The 16,846-nt window shown below is 47.0% G+C and overlaps 2 protein-coding genes across 4 annotated transcripts in view; one reads left to right on the forward strand and one right to left on the reverse strand.

The window, feature by feature from the left end:
* TPCN1 (two pore segment channel 1) overlaps positions 1-7,749 on the reverse strand; it is a 44,539-nt gene extending 36,790 nt beyond the window's left edge. Inside the window, exon 1 of the mRNA XM_079957340.1 lies at positions 7,097-7,749. Coding sequence (XP_079813466.1) covers positions 7,097-7,193 — 97 coding nt within the window. The 5' untranslated portion in view covers positions 7,194-7,749. The remainder of the gene's footprint in view (positions 1-7,096) is intronic.
* Positions 7,750-9,545: 1,796 nt separating this feature from the next.
* DRC10 (dynein regulatory complex subunit 10) lies at positions 9,546-16,835 on the forward strand. Of its 3 annotated transcripts, none has more exons than XM_079956906.1 (5): positions 9,546-9,619; positions 11,911-12,696; positions 13,407-13,640; positions 15,384-15,455; positions 16,416-16,835. In XM_079956906.1, the coding sequence occupies exons 2-5, from the start codon at positions 12,016-12,018 to the stop codon at positions 16,686-16,688; spliced, it is 1,260 nt and encodes a 419-aa protein (XP_079813032.1). In that variant the 5' UTR covers positions 9,546-9,619; positions 11,911-12,015; the 3' UTR covers positions 16,689-16,835. The 3 variants fall into 3 exon arrangements, with proteins under 3 accessions (XP_079813032.1, XP_079813031.1, XP_079813030.1); XM_079956905.1 differs by lacking the exon at positions 9,546-9,619 and adding an exon at positions 10,146-10,402 and having other exon boundaries at positions 11,896-12,696; XM_079956904.1 differs by lacking the exon at positions 9,546-9,619 and adding an exon at positions 10,146-10,402.
* The last annotated feature ends 11 nt before the right edge of the window (positions 16,836-16,846 follow it).

Below are 16,846 nucleotides of genomic sequence, written 5' to 3' on the forward strand. Positions count from 1 at the left end.
GGAACAGGCAGAAGATTTATCCTGCTGCTGGTAGCCCCCCTGCCTTGAAATCTCATTTTGCCCATCCCAGTTCCATACGTAGTATTGTATAAAAACCAAACAGAAACATCTGTCCAGTGGTTAGAGCCGTGGCTGATTGCTGCTGCCTTCTCTTTTATCCTTCCACTTTCAGTGCCTGAGGGGTTCCAAGCGCAAGCTCCTTCCAAGTCGAGCTTATGAGCCAGAACACTGCATTTCTGTGCTTTTTGAACAGGAAGGACATGAAATTAGTTTGGGAAGCCTTGGTACTTAGAATCCACGCGTCACTCTTTCGTGTTTGCATGTGTGATGAATACTTCTGAAAACCATCTGATAGTCTGAACGAAAGCTAATATTAGGTGTACCTTTTGGAAGTTAGCCAGGAGGGGGATAATCCAGGCTAGTCCCTGGAATGTCTCTTTCTTCTTCTTCTTCTTCTTCTTCTTCTTCTTCTTCTTCTTCTTCTTCTTCTTCTTCTCCACCTCCTGTTCCTCCTCCTCCTCCCTTGCACTCCATTCATATTGGAACAGGGCCTCCTCAGTATTGGCTCCCCATGTGTGCAACCAGAGCTGGATTTAGATTTGATGAGGCCCTAAGCTACTGAAGATAATGGGGGCCTTTAAATGTCCAGCTGTCCTTTGTCAACAACAAATTGTCACTGTTTTTTGTGTTGAATATATGCTATATGTCAAAACAAAATAAAAAAATTCCTTCCAGTAGCACCTTTAGAGACCAACTAAGTTTGTTATTGGTATGAGCTTTCATGTGCATGCACACTTCTTCAGATACATGCGCATGCACACAAAAGCTCATACCAATAACAAACTTAGTTGGTCTCTAAGGTGCTACTGGAAGGAATTTTTTTTAATTTTGTTTCGACTATGACAGACCAACACGGCTACCTACCTGTAACTAGAAATATATGCTATATGGTAAGGTCCTCCATGGGACATACCAGGAGAGGCGGTCCCGTAGGAACAAGGGTCCTAGGCCGTATAGGGCTTTAAAGGTCAAAACCAGCACTTTTAACCTGCCCCTATACTCCACCAGGAGCCAGTGCAACTGGTAAAGCACTGGGTGAATATGCTCCCATGGCAGGGACCCCATAAGGAGTCTTGCTGCAGCATTCTGCACCCGCTGGAGTTTCTGGGTCAGTCTCAGGGACAGCCCCATGCAGAGGGAGTTACAGTGGTACCTCTGGTTACATACTTAATTCATTCTGGAGGTCCATTCTTAACCCGAAACTGTTCTTAACCTGAAGCACCACTTTAGCTAATGGGGCCTTCTGCTGCCGCTGCGCCGCTGCTGCACAATTTCTGTTCTCATCCTGAAGCAAAGTTCTTAACCCAAGGTAATATTTCTGGGTTAGGGGCATCTGTAACCTGAAGTGTATGTAACCTGAAGTGTATGTAACCAGAGGTACCACTGTACAATAATCAAGCCTGGATGTGACCGTCGTGTTGATCACAGAGAGGTAAGGAGCCAACTGCTTAGTTTGGCGTAGATGAAAATATGCCGCCTTTGTTATAGCTGCAACCTGCGCCTCCATAGAAAGGGAGGTGTCGAAGATTACACCCAAATTCTTAATGGACAGCACTGGCACTAATTGCGCCCCCGCAAGAGATGGGAGTTGGCCCCCCAATCCCATATCGTCGTGACCCAGCCAAAGGACCTCTGTCTTGAAAGGATTTAACTTCAACCAGCTCCCACGTAACCATCCAGCCACAGCTTCCAAACATCTGATCAGTGTGTCCGGGGCAGAGTCAGGATGGCCATCCATCAACAGATAGAGCTGGGTGTCATCAACATACTCATGGTAACCCAAACCAAAGCTCCGGACAAGCTGGGTGAGGGGCGCATAAAGATGTTGAAAAGCATCAGGGAGAGTATTGCTTATTGTTTATTTTACTTGTATTTAGTAAACAAAGCTAAAAAAGAAAATAAAAGTACCACATGATATATTTTTTTTAAATCCCAATACATCACAAGTATTAGGCCCAAAATATATGAGAGGGAAAATTAAAGCATGCTTAATGTGGTTTACATGTTACATTATAGAGAAGCATTTACTGCAATATTTGTAAAATATTAAATGCTTTCCTCACACTGTTTACATTTAAGGGGGACATGCAATGGGGCCAAGGTCCTTCCTGTGTTTTCTTGCCTCTCAAAACTACCCACCTCAAACACACACTTGCAATTGTATTCCTAGTTTCCCATGTCTACAGCTTTAGGAGGGAGGGGGAGATAGTTTTTTATTTCCTCCTTCTTCAATATTCAGTCTTTTCCACATCTCACCTTACTCTTCATCATTTCCAAGATCCATTCTTTTCTTACAAAACATTGTTCCACTGGTTTCTCTTCTGCATACAATCCCTATTGAAAATGCTACTGAGAATTTATCACTTCCCTTCCTGCAATCATGTCCCTGTGTTTCTTCTGAACCTGGATCCTTGGCATGTCTAGATCCTCACTGCTAATAGGCCTGATAAGTGAAAATATCTGTTGACAGCAGCACCAGCTGGTCCCTATCTTAATTGCAACCAAGTGCTCCAAGGCCCTAAGGTGCTTGCCACACACTGGATTCTGTTTACATTTTGTGTCACTCCTAGAAAAGTGGACTCCTTCATTCATCACACTGAGCATGGTAAAAAGGTAAAAAAGATAAAGGACCCCTGGACGGTTAACTCCAGTCAAAGGCAACTGGGGTTGCAGCGCTCATCTCGCTTTCAGGCTGAGGGAGCCGGCACTTGTCCACAGAACAGCTTTCTGGGTGTGATGGCCTGGGAATCCGATTCAGAGGCTGAACCGGAGGAATCCCAGCCTGCACAGGAGTCCCCACCTCCAGGGCCGGCTGAGCTGGGGCAGGGCCTTGAATCTGAAGCGCCTGCACCTGTGCCGGATCCTCAGGAGCAGGCACCAGGTGAATCCACTCTAGCTCCAGAGGGGGTTGAGGACCCATTGCCTACAGGTGCGCCTCTCCCAGCCCTGTCAGGGGAAGGTGAGTCTCCCCCTGGGTCCAGTAACCCTCCAGCCTCTCCTGAACTGCAGAGGCTCAGGGCAGAGAGGCGGAGGGAACTGGTTTCTCCCAGGAGGAGTGCTCGCCTTAAGGCCAGGAGAGGCGGGTCTCCTGGGGGCCGGGACCGCCCCTGGCCTCAGAGAAGATAAAGGCCAGTCAGCCCGGTCCCAGGTTGCCGGAGCAACGTTGTTGAAGAGCTGTTTCGGCCAGCACCCAGTCCTGTTCCCCCAGAGTTCCTGTCCTTGCCCAGCTCCTCGCTTTGGACCCCGCTTCGCCCGTGGAGGACTGTCTGCCGACCCTCGACTCAGGTCCTGGACCTCGCCCCACGGTAACCTCCCCCCGGGACCAGCACCCTGGGTCATGTGGCCAGCATACCTAAACCGCTTCTGGTGCACGGAGGACAAGCGCCAGAGCGCATGGAAACGCTGCCTACCTGCCCACCGCAGTGGTACCTATTTATCTACTTGCACTGGCATGCTTTCAAACTGCTAGGTTGGCAGAAGCTAGGACAAAACAATGGGAGCTCACCCCGTCATGGGGATTCAAACCGCCAACCTTCTGATCGGCAAGCCCAAGGGGCTCAGTGGTTTAGACCACAGCGCCACCCGCATCCCTACAGTGAGCATGAAACGAACCCTGAAGACCCAAGACCAAGGAACAATTCTACAATGACCACCTCACGTCCCCAAGCAAAATTAATATTCGCAAATACTTTCCTCCCTTAGTCCCAGGTACTTAAAGCAGGACACAATGTCCTGATTTATTTTTATTACTATATTGAGGTTGAAGCAGGCATTAGCACAAAAACCCACAGGGACTGGCTCCTAAAAGGAAGTGGCTCTGGCCGCTGCAGAGCGGACAGATAACTCCAGCAAGCGAGCCAAAGCTCACACTACAGTTTGCCTACATTATCCACTAAAATGCATTTCAGTGACTGGGAACATTTGAAGTTAACCTCCAATTCTAATTAACTATCTCACGCAGAATAGAAAACCCCAATTCAGGCCAGGTACCCCAGGGATTCTCACTGTAATTAATGTGACTACATCAGCAAAAAGTATTTCATTGCACTACAAGTCGAATGGCATCTTGCCCAACTGGAAATGAAACTTTAGGTCGAAAGAGGTTCTCTGCTGAACCAAGGGCTGGGGAGGGACAAGGGAAGAGAGGATTGCACCTTTTCAGCAAGGGGGAGATCAGCCTAATCCATCTGCCAGTAATGAATCAAGCCACAACAAGCTTATTAAACACCCTACGCCCCTCTAGAAAGAGCACCCAGCTAAAATTGTCAGTTGGACACAGACTGCAGAGCAGTGTTCGAAATTGGCCAGGTGCCAGGTGCATTTTGCACTTGGCTACCAGCCACTTGGGATGCGGGTGGCGCTGTGGGTTAAACCACAGAGCCTAGGACTTGCCGATCACAAGGTCGGCGGTTCAAATCCCCACGATGGAGTGAGCTCCTGTTGCTCGGTCCCTGCTCCTGCCAACCTAGCAGTTCGAAAGCACATCAAAGCTGCAAGTAGATAAATAGGTACCACTCCGGCGGGAAGGTAAACGGTGTTTCTGTGCACTGCTCTGGTTCACCAGAAGTGGCTTAGTCATGCTGGCCACATGACCCAGAAGCTGTACGCCGGCTCCTTCGGCCAAATAAAGCAAGATGAGTGCTGAAACCCCAGAGTCAGTCAAGACTGGACCTAATGGTCAGGGGTCCCTTTACCTTTACCTTTACCAGCAACTTGTGACCAAGTGAAGATGCCTGGGCACCAGGATGGCGCCAGACGTCTCCAACATCTGGAGCTGCATGCCTGGGGGTCTTTGGGTCTTGCCTGTTTTCACACAGTTAGCAACACATCCCGTAGGATTCTATTTTATCTGCACAATCAAAATGAATTTCGGGAATCCAGAAGTCGTGTTGAACATTATGGCTCAGCATTCTGTTTTGGCAGCTGTAACCCTGGTTTAAGGAGCTATTTGGCACCTAGCTTATATACAGTATATATATCTGAGTTTCTAACTCTGAGAGCTGCACATTTTGACCCCATCCATGGAACTAACTATGGCTGGATGGTGCAGGTGTGGGATCTGCCTATGGGTGTCTATACGCATTATTGCAATCTAAGAACATAGGAAGAGCCTATTGCATCAGGTCAATGGTCCATGTAGTCCAGCATCCTGCTCTCAAGAGTGGCCAAGCAGATGGTTGTGGGAAACCTGCAAGCAGAACTCAAGCACAAGAGCCAGCTGCCTGGAAGATCATTCCATAAAAGGCATAATAGAAAGCTTCTGAAAGGTAAATCAAGAACGAGCACGCACAAACCTATCTATTGTGCAGGCTCACACCAATGTGAAGTTAGGATTCACTTGCTATGACTCCCTGACACGTGTACACAAAAAAACAGTAAGCGTGCAGCGTCTATTCTCTATGGACCTCCCCATAAGGCAGCTCACCATCAGTGGCCAATCTAGGCATAGCACAGGAAGATGCAAAGCTTTGGCCCATCTAACTCAGTACAGTGGTACCTTGGTACTCAAACGCCTTGGTTCTCAAACTCCAAAAACCCCAAAGTTTTTCGGAAGCCAGACATCCAATGTGGCTGTTGGCTATTATTTCCAGGGCACCTGCACCAATCAGAAGCTATGCCTTGGTTTTCAAACATTTTGGAAGTCAAATGGGCTTCTGGAACTGATTACGTTTGGCGCTTTTATTTATTTATTTAGCATTTTTGTTTTTGAGGCTTTTTCGATTAATTTTTTTTGGTAACTGTGTGGAACCCAGTTCAGCTACTGATTGATTGAGTGACTGCAGAAATGGATGGAAGCCCCCCAATGACTATCATCAGTGCAGGTAAGAATTTGTTATTATTATTATCATCTACAAAACTGTCTTATTTATTTTATAGTACAGTACATTGATTATTGCTTTCATTTTATGGATTGATGGTCTCGTTAGATAGTAAAATTCATGTTAAATTGCTGTTTTGGTGGTTGTTTTTAAAAGTCTGGAACGGATTAATTTGTTTTGCATTACAGTACTTTCTATGGGAAAGCACACCTTGGTTTTGGAACGCTTTGGTTTTGGAACATACTTCCAGAGCAGATTAAGTTTGAGAACCTAGGGACCACTGTACTTTTTTTACACTGACTGGCTGCAGCTCTCCAGGGTTTTTGACTGGGGTCTCCTTCCCATCCCTACCCAGAGACTCCAGGGATTGAAGCTGGGACCAGAATTCTGAATGCAAAACAGACAGTGGAGGCTAGAAAGGTAGAAGGCCAAGAGACCAACAATGAGTGAAGCCAGAGCAACTAACGGCAGGCAAAACCACCCCCTTGACTGGTTGTAAGAAGGCAGGAAGGTGAGGGCTGGCTGAAGGCAAACTCAGGCTGGTGGGGCTGTGTCCCATTTGCCTTAAAGGACCAGCCTCTATGGAGTAAGCAGATGTTCCCCGAGCTATGGGCCTTTGGGTGCCCCCATCGAGATGTACACCATTGGGGAAAGGGCCTTTCTTGGAGCAGTGCCTTGAATTTGGAACACGCTCCGCAAAACTGTTTACCTGGCATCTAGTGTATTACACTTGAGCCAAGGGGCCAATAATTCCCCCTCTTCTCCCTGCCCTGCCCAGGCTTTTAACTGGTAAGGAAACATCAATTCGGCTCATCATTAGTGTGGTTCTGCATGTTTTTAATTTTGATTTGCCCTTGCTCAAATTGTTTTCGGTTGCCCTTGCATCCTGAGATCTCAGCAAAATCTTGATATAAAGCTTTGTTTAAAAAGTAACAACTTGTCATACATATCTGCCCAACCGCTAAGCTGTGTACGCACCATACTTTTAAAGTTATGTTTCGCCGTGGCCACCAAAGATTCCAGGGAACTGTAGTTTGTCAAGGGCGCTGGGAAATGTAGCTCTGAAGATGGAGAAACCACAATTCCCAGGATCCTTTGGTGGAGAAAATGGGCTTTAAAAAGTACGGTGTGTTTACGCAACTGCCAAAGGACACCAGCCTCCTTGCAGGGGATGCAAACTGTGCAGCAAGTAAATGAAGGGAGGGAGTTGAACTTACTTTCGCTGGGTAGCCCCTCCGGATCGGGACCATGACTTCTGCCCTCATCCAAGGTGAGAATGAGGGGGACGTCGTCATCTTCCGGATTCACAGCCATCCCCAAGAAGACTTTTTGCTCTGCTCCAGGAAATCCCTTTAAACCCCGGCTCTCGTCGCCGCTTCGTCCAAGATCAGGCGCATCTTGCAGACCTGAGACTGTCCCGGCTGCGTGGAGGAAACGGCACCCATCTCGGCGGAACCCTGGCCCGCATCATGGAGCCCCCACCAGGTCCCCCGCCTGGCTTTTTGGGTGCTCTTGTTGCCAAAGGAGCGTCAACTCTCGACTTGCGCCGTCATTCACTTTCCGCGCAAAAACGCCTCCGCCGTCGCTGCTGCGTCCCAAACTCAGCTGGCGTCTGTCTCTGACCTCAGCAGCCCTTCCGACTTAGGAGGAGGATCATCCCTGGAGGGAAAGGGAGGGAGGCGGGGAGAGAGTGAGCGGAGGCGAACCAAAGAGATGGGGCTCTGCTTTAGCCGGCCCGGGGCCAGCCAGCATCGCTAGGCGCCTCTCTTCGGAATAGCGCCTCGGTGGTCCATCGCTGCGCGCAAAAAGCAGGGAGATCCGTTTCAAAACTTGGGGAAGGGAAAGAGGGGGAGGCCTCTCGCAATTGCAGCGGGACTATCTTGATCTCGGAAATGTTTCCGCCCACCCTGTTTTCAGGGCTCGATCGGTTTTGCAACGAGATCCCTTTCTCTCTCTCCTCCCCCCCCCTTAATCCAGTATAAAAGCGCAGGGGTCTTTTATTTTGCACGCGTTACTCTTAAAACAGTAAAAGGTGGGCTGTTGTTGTTGCCGGGCTGGGGTTTTTTTTTGGGGGGGGGTACCCTTCTCGCCAACACTGTTTGGTTTCGATTTTGCACGCCCTCAACCCCCTCCTTCCTTAACCAGATGTTAAAAGCCACTTTTGGTAGCCACTGTTGAATTTTTGATTTTGCACCCCCAGCTCTTCCTCCTCTGGGCGTCCTTTTTTATTAAGACGGAATTGCTTCTTAAGAGGCTCTTTTTTCCCTTTACCTGCCAAACGATGCCCTCTTAATAAAGAAGAACGCCCTCTAGGCATAGGCAGAGTGCCGCCCAGCCTTCGGCACTTTAACACCTGGATCGTGTCGCCACCACTTCAACTCCAACCTCTGAACCCCGTTTGGTATATACGCCATTCTGCCCCGTCCCCCAACTATATGATTGCCATTTATTCTTACTATCAGTTATGGAAGGTCGGAACTTTTACTAATGCGGCTCAGCCTTCCTTGCCTGCGAGGCCGCTGAAGGGGAAGGGGCTCTCTTTACCTTCCCCCTCCCCGCTGTCCTACTTCTTGCTACCGGCGGAAGCAATTCCTAGGCCTTTTTGGAAGGCGGGAGTATTGGGACGACGACGACACGGGACACGATTGTTGTCTGAAACCGCCCCCTTCCCTCGCTTGTAGCTGCCGCCCCTCACCTGGCCTCAGGGCGGCCCCTCAGGCCTGAATACCGCTCTTTTAAAGACAGCGACACATGCACATAAAATACGCAAATAAAAAACACGCCATATGAAACTGCAGGGAGAGGAACACCTTCCTAATTGCCCTAATTTGGGGGGTTTTTTCTCGTGGTGCCCTTATGAAAGTTGAAAGCTTAAAAAATCATCCTATAGTGTATATAAAACAGAGAGAGCAATTATAACAACAGAGGTGGGAAACAAAACTCTAAAATAGGCACGTGGAGTGAGTACAGTTACACATGGGTTAAAATAAGAAAAGTTCAAGTAAAGGTTATCATTATCAATGATTTTATATTTTTTGTGTTATTTCTTTGCTGGACCATCTTCCTTGTAGTGGATCGGTGGCAAAGCATTTGTTTTGCATGCAGAAGGCTTCGGGTTCAATCCCTGGCGTCTCCGGATATGGCAAGGAGCAAGAGGGATCAATGGTCTGACTTAATAATAATAATAATAATAACAACAACAACAACAAACTTAGTTGGTCTCTAAGGTGCTGCTGGACAGTTTTTTATTTATTTATTTCGACTGCGTCAGATCAACACGGCTACCTACCTGAATCTAGAATAATGATAATAATAAAAGGCAGCATCCTACGTTTCTACGTAAGTGGAGTAAGGCTAACTTCACGTGCCGGGCACTGCGATCCTATATATGACAACTAGGAAGAAGACACCATTGGTTTCACTGGCGCTTACTCCCAAGTGAGTGTTTTTCAGGATTGCAGCCTCCGTCTAGAATTGCTGCCCAAATCATCATAGGGCGGGATATAAGTAGAAACCGGAAGTTGCTTATGCATTTCATGATGGTTTACCTCTATATCCCTCGCCCATGCCCTCTACGTACAAGGAAAAACAACCCGTGCGCACGCACCATCCGCTTACACGCCCGCAAACTTTTTAGCTCCGCCCTACACGCGTGCGCAAAACCCAACCGAGCTCTTCTGTGATAGGCAAGAGATGGCCCTATTGAGCCACCCCTGAGTTCTTAAAGAGCTGGTATAGAGGTAAGACACAAATTTTCAGACTTCCGGTCCTCATAGGTTGAACTCCACCATATGAGTGGCAAGGAGAGTCCAAAGCAAACTTTTCACCCTGTGAAGACTAAGCAGAGGAGCTGCTCTGCCCCCACCTGCGTAGTGTCCTTTTCCCAATCTCTGAACTGGTTGCTTCCAAAGTCTTTAAGTCTATAGCATACGGTCAGGGAAAATTTGAGAGCCACCAGCGCCGTCTTTAGGGCACTTCCGTTCTAAAATCGAACTTCCTTCGAAGTAAAGGTGCTACCACAGAGATTGTACGGGGTAGAGCGGTACCATCCTGAGACCATAGAGAGTTTCTTCTCTTTTCCTCCCCACCCCCCACAGTAGCTCCTTTGCTATGATAAGCCTCAAGTCTCCCCACCGCTTGCCCATGGACGCTCAAGCGTATGTGTGTCGTTCTAGAAATTTTCACCTCTATGGTTGCCCTCCCCATACGGTCTAGACTCAAGAAGGAAAAACGCCGCTCTATTGCGTCTATGACCCCTTGATAGCGAGTGGAATGTCGAAGAAGGGTTGGGGGCGGGCTTAGAATACTCTCATATGGTTTCCGCACTGCTATTGGACAGCCCTTTTATATGATGCCAACCATAGGCAAAGAAGCGTCGGAGAATGTGATTGGTGGCTTCTCCCACCACCACGCTAATTGGAGTTGCCAAGCAACAAGCAAGCTGGGCCTTGTTTGAAAAAACGAGGCGGTGGTAGCGGTGACCCATTTGGGGGCGGGGGGTGGGGTGCAAGGCTTGTTTTGGGGTGAGTTTAAGGAAAGTCTAAAATATTTTAATAATAGATTATTATATTTTTGTACTGCATATTATATTGTTATTATAGGTTATGTTTTACATTTAAATATTATCTCTGAAATCTATGGATGGGCATCTGTACAAACTTAATAAGCAACATGCATAAATGTAGGAAGCTCCCTGTATCTCTTAGCCTAACCTCCCTGGCAAGGTTGTTGCTTGGAGGAGGTTGCAACTGTGAGCCGCCTTGAGTGTGCTGACCAGAAAAAACTCTACACAGTATATATATATATATATATGAATATATATATATTCATATATATATATATGTATGTATATATGAATATATATATATATATATATATATATGAATGAAAGAAAGTTAAGGTGTGGAACTGGGTAGCTGCTGTGCACTGTGACAATATCTACAAGCTTTAATGGTTTCAAAAGATGATTAGACAAATCTATGGAGAGAGGTCTGTTAGGGGTTATTAGCTGTGATGAAACCTCCATGTTCAAGCAGCAGTATAGCACCAGTTCGTGGGGATGGGGAGCAACAGCAAGAGAGGGCTTATCCTTTTATGCCTTGCTTGCTGGATTCCTGGATGCATTAGACTGTGTCGGGAACTGCCTGGACCCTATGGGACTTCTGAATAAATGTAATTTGTATAGGACTGGGGTTTTTGTTTGTTTTTTAACAAGGGTGGTGTGTGTGAAGAACCACAGAAGTGTGAGGAGAAAGAAAGGAGCAAGAGATGAATAATGCAGTTACTTTGGCTTTGTTTCAGTAGTGGCTCAGTAGTGAAGTTTGGGGTGTGGCACCCTAGGAAAACACATACCATACCACTGAGCTGGACTAGTTTTAAGTAAGAAGGCCAGCAGGTGGAGGGAGGGGGAGAGCTGGCTGAGGGTAAAGCCTGAGGTTTCTAGGGTAGTGCCCCATATACCCAGTAAATGTTTTTTTACCTCTCATGGACCCTAAATCATCCCTTTACCTATTACAGCTCTTCTGCTTTCCCATTCTTCAGTTTCTCTCCTCACTTACCCCCTTCTAAGTTGTCTGTTCTAGGGCATATAAAGCACCATATTTCCTCATTATTCTCTCCTGGATTGCATGAGGACCACAAATGGCAAATAGTATCCTCATCTTCTTTTTTGGCGTCAAGTAGAACTAGGCGATATATCAATATATTGTCCGAAACTAGTTTGAAGTCCGTATTGAGATACTGGTTTCATAATTTTTGACCTAGCAATATATTGTGAATCATGATGTGTGTTTGTGTGTGCTGTGCAGCAGTCACGATGCAGGGAAAACCATGAAGCCAGCCAATGCCTCTACATAGCTCCATACATTGTGATATACCAACATATTGCAATGTTTAGCTGGAGATATATTGCAATGTTGAAAACCAGATATCCAGCCCTAGAGTCAGGTCTCTTTTTTATATATTCTGTATTTGTGATTCTGGGACCAACATGTGTGCATGTGCGGGTTTTTTATAGTCCATTTCCCCACAGAAATTGAAGCGTCAGATGCGCTGGAGCACCTGCTTACTTGGTACTGAAGACTAAAGCTACTTGTGGATCTGAAAGCACACCCTGTGAGGATACCTGGCTGAAAACATGGCAACCCAAGTAGTCCAACTGTCCAACCAATCAGATGTCAACCTGACCAGAAAGGTGAACCTCAGAATGCCCCTGAAGATCCTAGAGCCTGGTCGGTCAAAGCTATCCACTGTTGAGACCAAGAGAATTATATCTGTGATGGACGATACCATCTTTAAGGTGGAGCTGGTCAGCGCATTTTCTTACATCATCAAGAACCTTGAGGATATGAGTGCAGTGTTGGGACCTGAACTTACAGGGGCTCTTAAAGAACATCTGCGGCTTTCAAACGTTATGGAGGCTACGCTCACCCGCCTTGAAGAGGAAGGGGTTTTGCAAAAGGGCACTGCCAGGGGGTGGCTCATTGACACTGAGGATCCAAGTAGCTACCTTGTCTTGCACATACAAGGCTTAAGGTCTTCTGTCCGAAATATTGTACGCCTGTTTTTTGCTCATCCCTTAGCTTATCAGGCAATACAAGATATTGCCAATTTCAGGCAGCTGGCTGTCTCACAGTTCATTAAAGGCCTTGTGGAGCTCAGGGGGTTCCTGCTTGAGAAGCTTCTGACTACCCCGTTAGAAGAAAGAGAAAGAAATCGGTTTATACATGAAATAAGTCAGCGAGACAAGAAAAACACGGAGATGATTGCAGCTTTGGAGGAGGAACTGGCAGCGGAGATCAAGAGTCGTGATGATGAGGTACAGTGGGGTGGCAGCAGTGGGGCAGGCAGTTTGGGATTTGACTGGTCCAGAGCAGTCGTCCAGCCCAAAACTGTATCAAAAGAATTGCAAAATATCACACAACCAGAAAGGCTGCTGGCAGAAAAAAAAAGATGTTGTTGGACTACAACTCCCAGCTGCTCTAGCATGGCCAGTGGTGAGGGATGATGGGAATTGTAGACCAGCGACTTCTGTAGAGTACCACATTGGCTACCCACTGTTAGAACAGGAGTTATCTCCCAGCTTCAGCTTTCAGGTGAGCCTTTTGCAAGGCTATAGAATTGGTAGACAGCTCCAGTATAATAAAGACTGGAGGTGCCATTGGTTGATATTGTTGATTTCTTAAAACTTATGCAGCTGCCCATCAATAATTATATAATATATCCTAATTAAAGTCAAGGAAATAAAATAGATTTAAAACACAGCTTGAGTGAATAAAGAGGTGCCAGAAAGACAGAGAAGGCAGTAAGTAAGCCTCTTTAGGGAGGTTCTCCATAGTTGGGGTGCCGATATCAAAAAGGCCCTCCATGTTACTTCCAGTAGGCTTCTGCCATGTCTGGTCTCTACTTCCCAGATCCTCAGCAGCATTATTTTAAATTGTTCTCTTGACTTGTGTTGTCATTTGAAATGAATTGGTGTTTGTGCCTTGGATTGCAAAGTCCTGCTGACCCAAGCTTGGTGCCATTCAGATCTCCAGGAAGAACGCCACAATCAAGGACCTCAAAACCCACTTGCACAGCCTCTCCAAGGTCTCTGAAAACCAAATCCTGCGCACCCGAGCAGAAGCAGAGAAGGCGCAGAAGACAGAGCTACGTGGGTCTCAGGGCAAGTGTGCCAAGTTGCAGCAGGAGCTGAATCAGCTCAGAGCCGCACTAAATGCCCTCATTGTGGAGGACCGGGAGTCTGAACTTGCTCTCCGGAAGGTAAGCAGAGGTGATCAAAGCAATTATTCTCAGAAGAGAATAATTCACAAGGCTGCCAGTCCGAGCGTTCTTACTAGAACAACAGCCCAATGCCTTCCAGATATCTTGGACTGCAAGTCCCATGAGCCCCAGCCAATGCAGCTGGGAATCATAGTCCAAACATAGCCCAACCAGGAGACCAGGTTGGCAAAAACCGCACTAGACCAGTTTCCCAAACCTGGGTCTCCAGCTGCTTTTGGACTACAACTCCCATCATCCCTAGCTAGCAGGACCTGTCAGGAATGATGGGAATCACAGTCCGAAATCAGGCAGGGACCCAAGTTTGGGGAACCCTGCCCTAGAAAATGAGCTCCTCTGTAGTTAATATAGAGATGTGTTTCCAAGTGATGCTGGAAGAAAGGGCATCATTTAGCATAAGCATGCCCAGCTCCCAAGAGACTCCGATCTACTCCCAGTATAAAAAAAAACTGGCAGTGATCTACCCATTCTCATTGGAGGGAGGAGCCTGCTTGGGTGAATTGCCCAGAGTTGTTGAGCTTTTTGGCAGAGTTTTTTAGCTTTCCCCCCTTAACTTTTTGTACACGATAAGGATCCCGCGATCAGCCAGGATCTACTGGTAGATCGTGATCTACTAGTTGGACATCCCTGATTCTAGCACATGGCAGGTTGTAGCATACATCTGGTGGACTGATTTGGCCACGGTGGCTTAGAAGTGCAAGCCTGGGATAGAGCTGGAATCAGCCACCTGGGCCAATCCCCTTCCTCCATTGCAACCAATGTTATCAAACTGGTAAACTGTACATTCTTCCAGGGGTGGTGGTGCTCAGTATCTGAATTAAGAATACTTTCTGATTTTTAAATTGTCTCCCAGCCAAACGTAAAAGACAACAATTTCTTTATCACTGGAAAGGATTGTTGTGCATTTAAACTCCATACCTATTGAACAAGTTGATTTACTCTGAAGGTGGCTAGGCTTAATGAGTTAAAAAGAAGAAGAAGCTTTGCCTTGGGAGGCCTCCATGCATTTTCAGAACACATTGGGTTTTGTGCACCTGCATGAACACTTCAACTGCAAAACCATTTCTGGCTCTAGAGAAGTCTTGCAGGAGTCAGTTTATGTCAGAAAAGACCCAGCCATGGCCTGCTGCTGGCTGTAGAATGGAAACCACAAGTGTACAGAAGATGGGCATCTCTGGTGCATATAAATGGGATAAACAGCATCTATCAGGTTAATAAACTCAGCTGGTTGCCGTTGTTGTAGCTAAATGACTATGCAACTGGAGCCAGCCACTTACTTGACTTAGCAAGGCTACACAAATGTGCTGAGTTTGACTGAGTGTGTTGTCAGAATCGTAGCTCTCTCCTCACTAACCACAAGTTGTAACTGAGGAGGGAGCTTTAACCATGAGTTTCTGCTCAGACAACCTGCTAAGCCCAAACCTTGGTTTACTGAGCGTAGTAAACTCTGGTCCCCAAAAGGTTGGGGGTGGGGAGCCAAGTAATTGTGAGCTGAGCTCATCCCCAGGAGCCTGCAATTTCACACAGTCTCATGGTGCCAAAGTTTGGTTCAGTGTGGTTGTGTGAACCAGCTGACTGTGTTACCAAGCCCAGAATATCTGAACACTTAAAGCTGACCAGAGGCTGTTGGTTGCCTTCAATGGAAATGTCATCTTCTAGTATAGCCAGCCGCCCCAGATTAACCCTGAAACTTTGGAAATGATTTTCTTCTCTTCTTTATTCTAGAAAAAATACAAAGTGGAGATGGAAATAGAGAACTGGGTCCAGAAGTATGATATTGAGATGCTAGAAAAGCAGGTACTGTTGTCAACCCAAGTCTGAGCCTTTTCTCTGCCAATTCTTTTTGCCCATAAGAGGTCATTTCACAAATGTTAAGCAGCAAAACCTCCCAGGGCACTGATGTAGGATAACTCCCAATTTCCTTACATCAGCCGGGTTTCCTTTCCTACCTCCATGATTGCAACATTACCTAGGAAACTGAGCTGTTTCAGCCTCCTCACAAATTATTTGAAATTGCTCAGCCAGATGGTCTGGCATTGCTGGTTTGGTTAATTGGACCACAACAAAAGCATCCTTCGGTTCATGTTTAGTTTTGTTTTCAAGCCAGAATGTGAGCTTGTACAGGTGTGCAAAAAAAAAAAAGTATGGTGCCGTCCAGATGTTTTGGACTCTAGCATGGTCAAGGATGATGGGAGTAGTAATCCACAACATCTGGAGGGCACCATGTTGCCTGTCCTTGACTTTTTCATTGATGGCTAACAAGGAAACCAAATACAGGGTCCTGTTGCGCTAATGCGTCATTGGCAAATTGCTACCTGCTAGGGAGCACGCTCAGGAGGTTTGCCAAGGCCCTTTCTGCTGCTCAGATTGGGTAAGAGGGGCTTAAAAAACTCTATTTGCCCTATTCGGGCTTGTAAGAGAACAGGTCGGTGGGCAGAACCACTGGTTCCCCATCTCTTTCTTGGTTCACAATTCAGAAATCTTGTAGCAACTTAAAGGAGAGGTCTCCAACCCTTTGGGTACATGAATTGAGAATCTGAGAACCTGCCATGGTCACCACATAATACTGCTTTCAAAGCACAGTGCAGATGGGGCTATCGTCTTTAAGCACCACAAGACACTTTGCTGCAAGGGGCATCACATCCTGCCACCTCCTATAGCTCACAATATGTCCGAATTGGTTCAGAATATGTCAGAGATCAGTTCCATTAGATGTAGAGGCAGTTGCTTAAATGCCAGGCCTTTGTCCATCCCCAGGAGGAGATCGAGGAGATTGACGTGGTCTATGTGGTAGAGAAGGAACAGCTGGCAGAGCTGAGAGAGAAGTTTGCGCTGCTGGATCAGGAATACAGCCAGATCAAGGAGGAGAGGAGGGTGAAGCAGGAGCAGAAGGAGAAGGCCGAGAAGGAGCTGGCCATCCTGGTCCGAGCTGCCACCCTCATCCAAGCCTTGTGGAAGGGCTACCTGGTCAGATCACTGCTACGGTCCAAGAGGAAGAAGAAGGGCAAAGGGAGGAGAGGGAGGAAGTGAGCCTTCACCGCTTCCTGCCCTGCCCCGTCCCCGGTCACAGGCAACCAAGTCCATTCCAGATCGTCCAGAATGAGTATTTTAGCACTCCCAAGGGAGGTTTGTCGTTCCTCAATAAATACTATCAGCCAGGTAGGCAAAGTTGTAAAATAGCTGTTCTC

Source organism: Podarcis cretensis, assembly GCF_951804945.1.
Source record: "Podarcis cretensis genome assembly, chromosome: 16".
In the NCBI taxonomy this organism is placed as follows: Eukaryota; Metazoa; Chordata; class Lepidosauria; order Squamata; family Lacertidae; genus Podarcis; species Podarcis cretensis.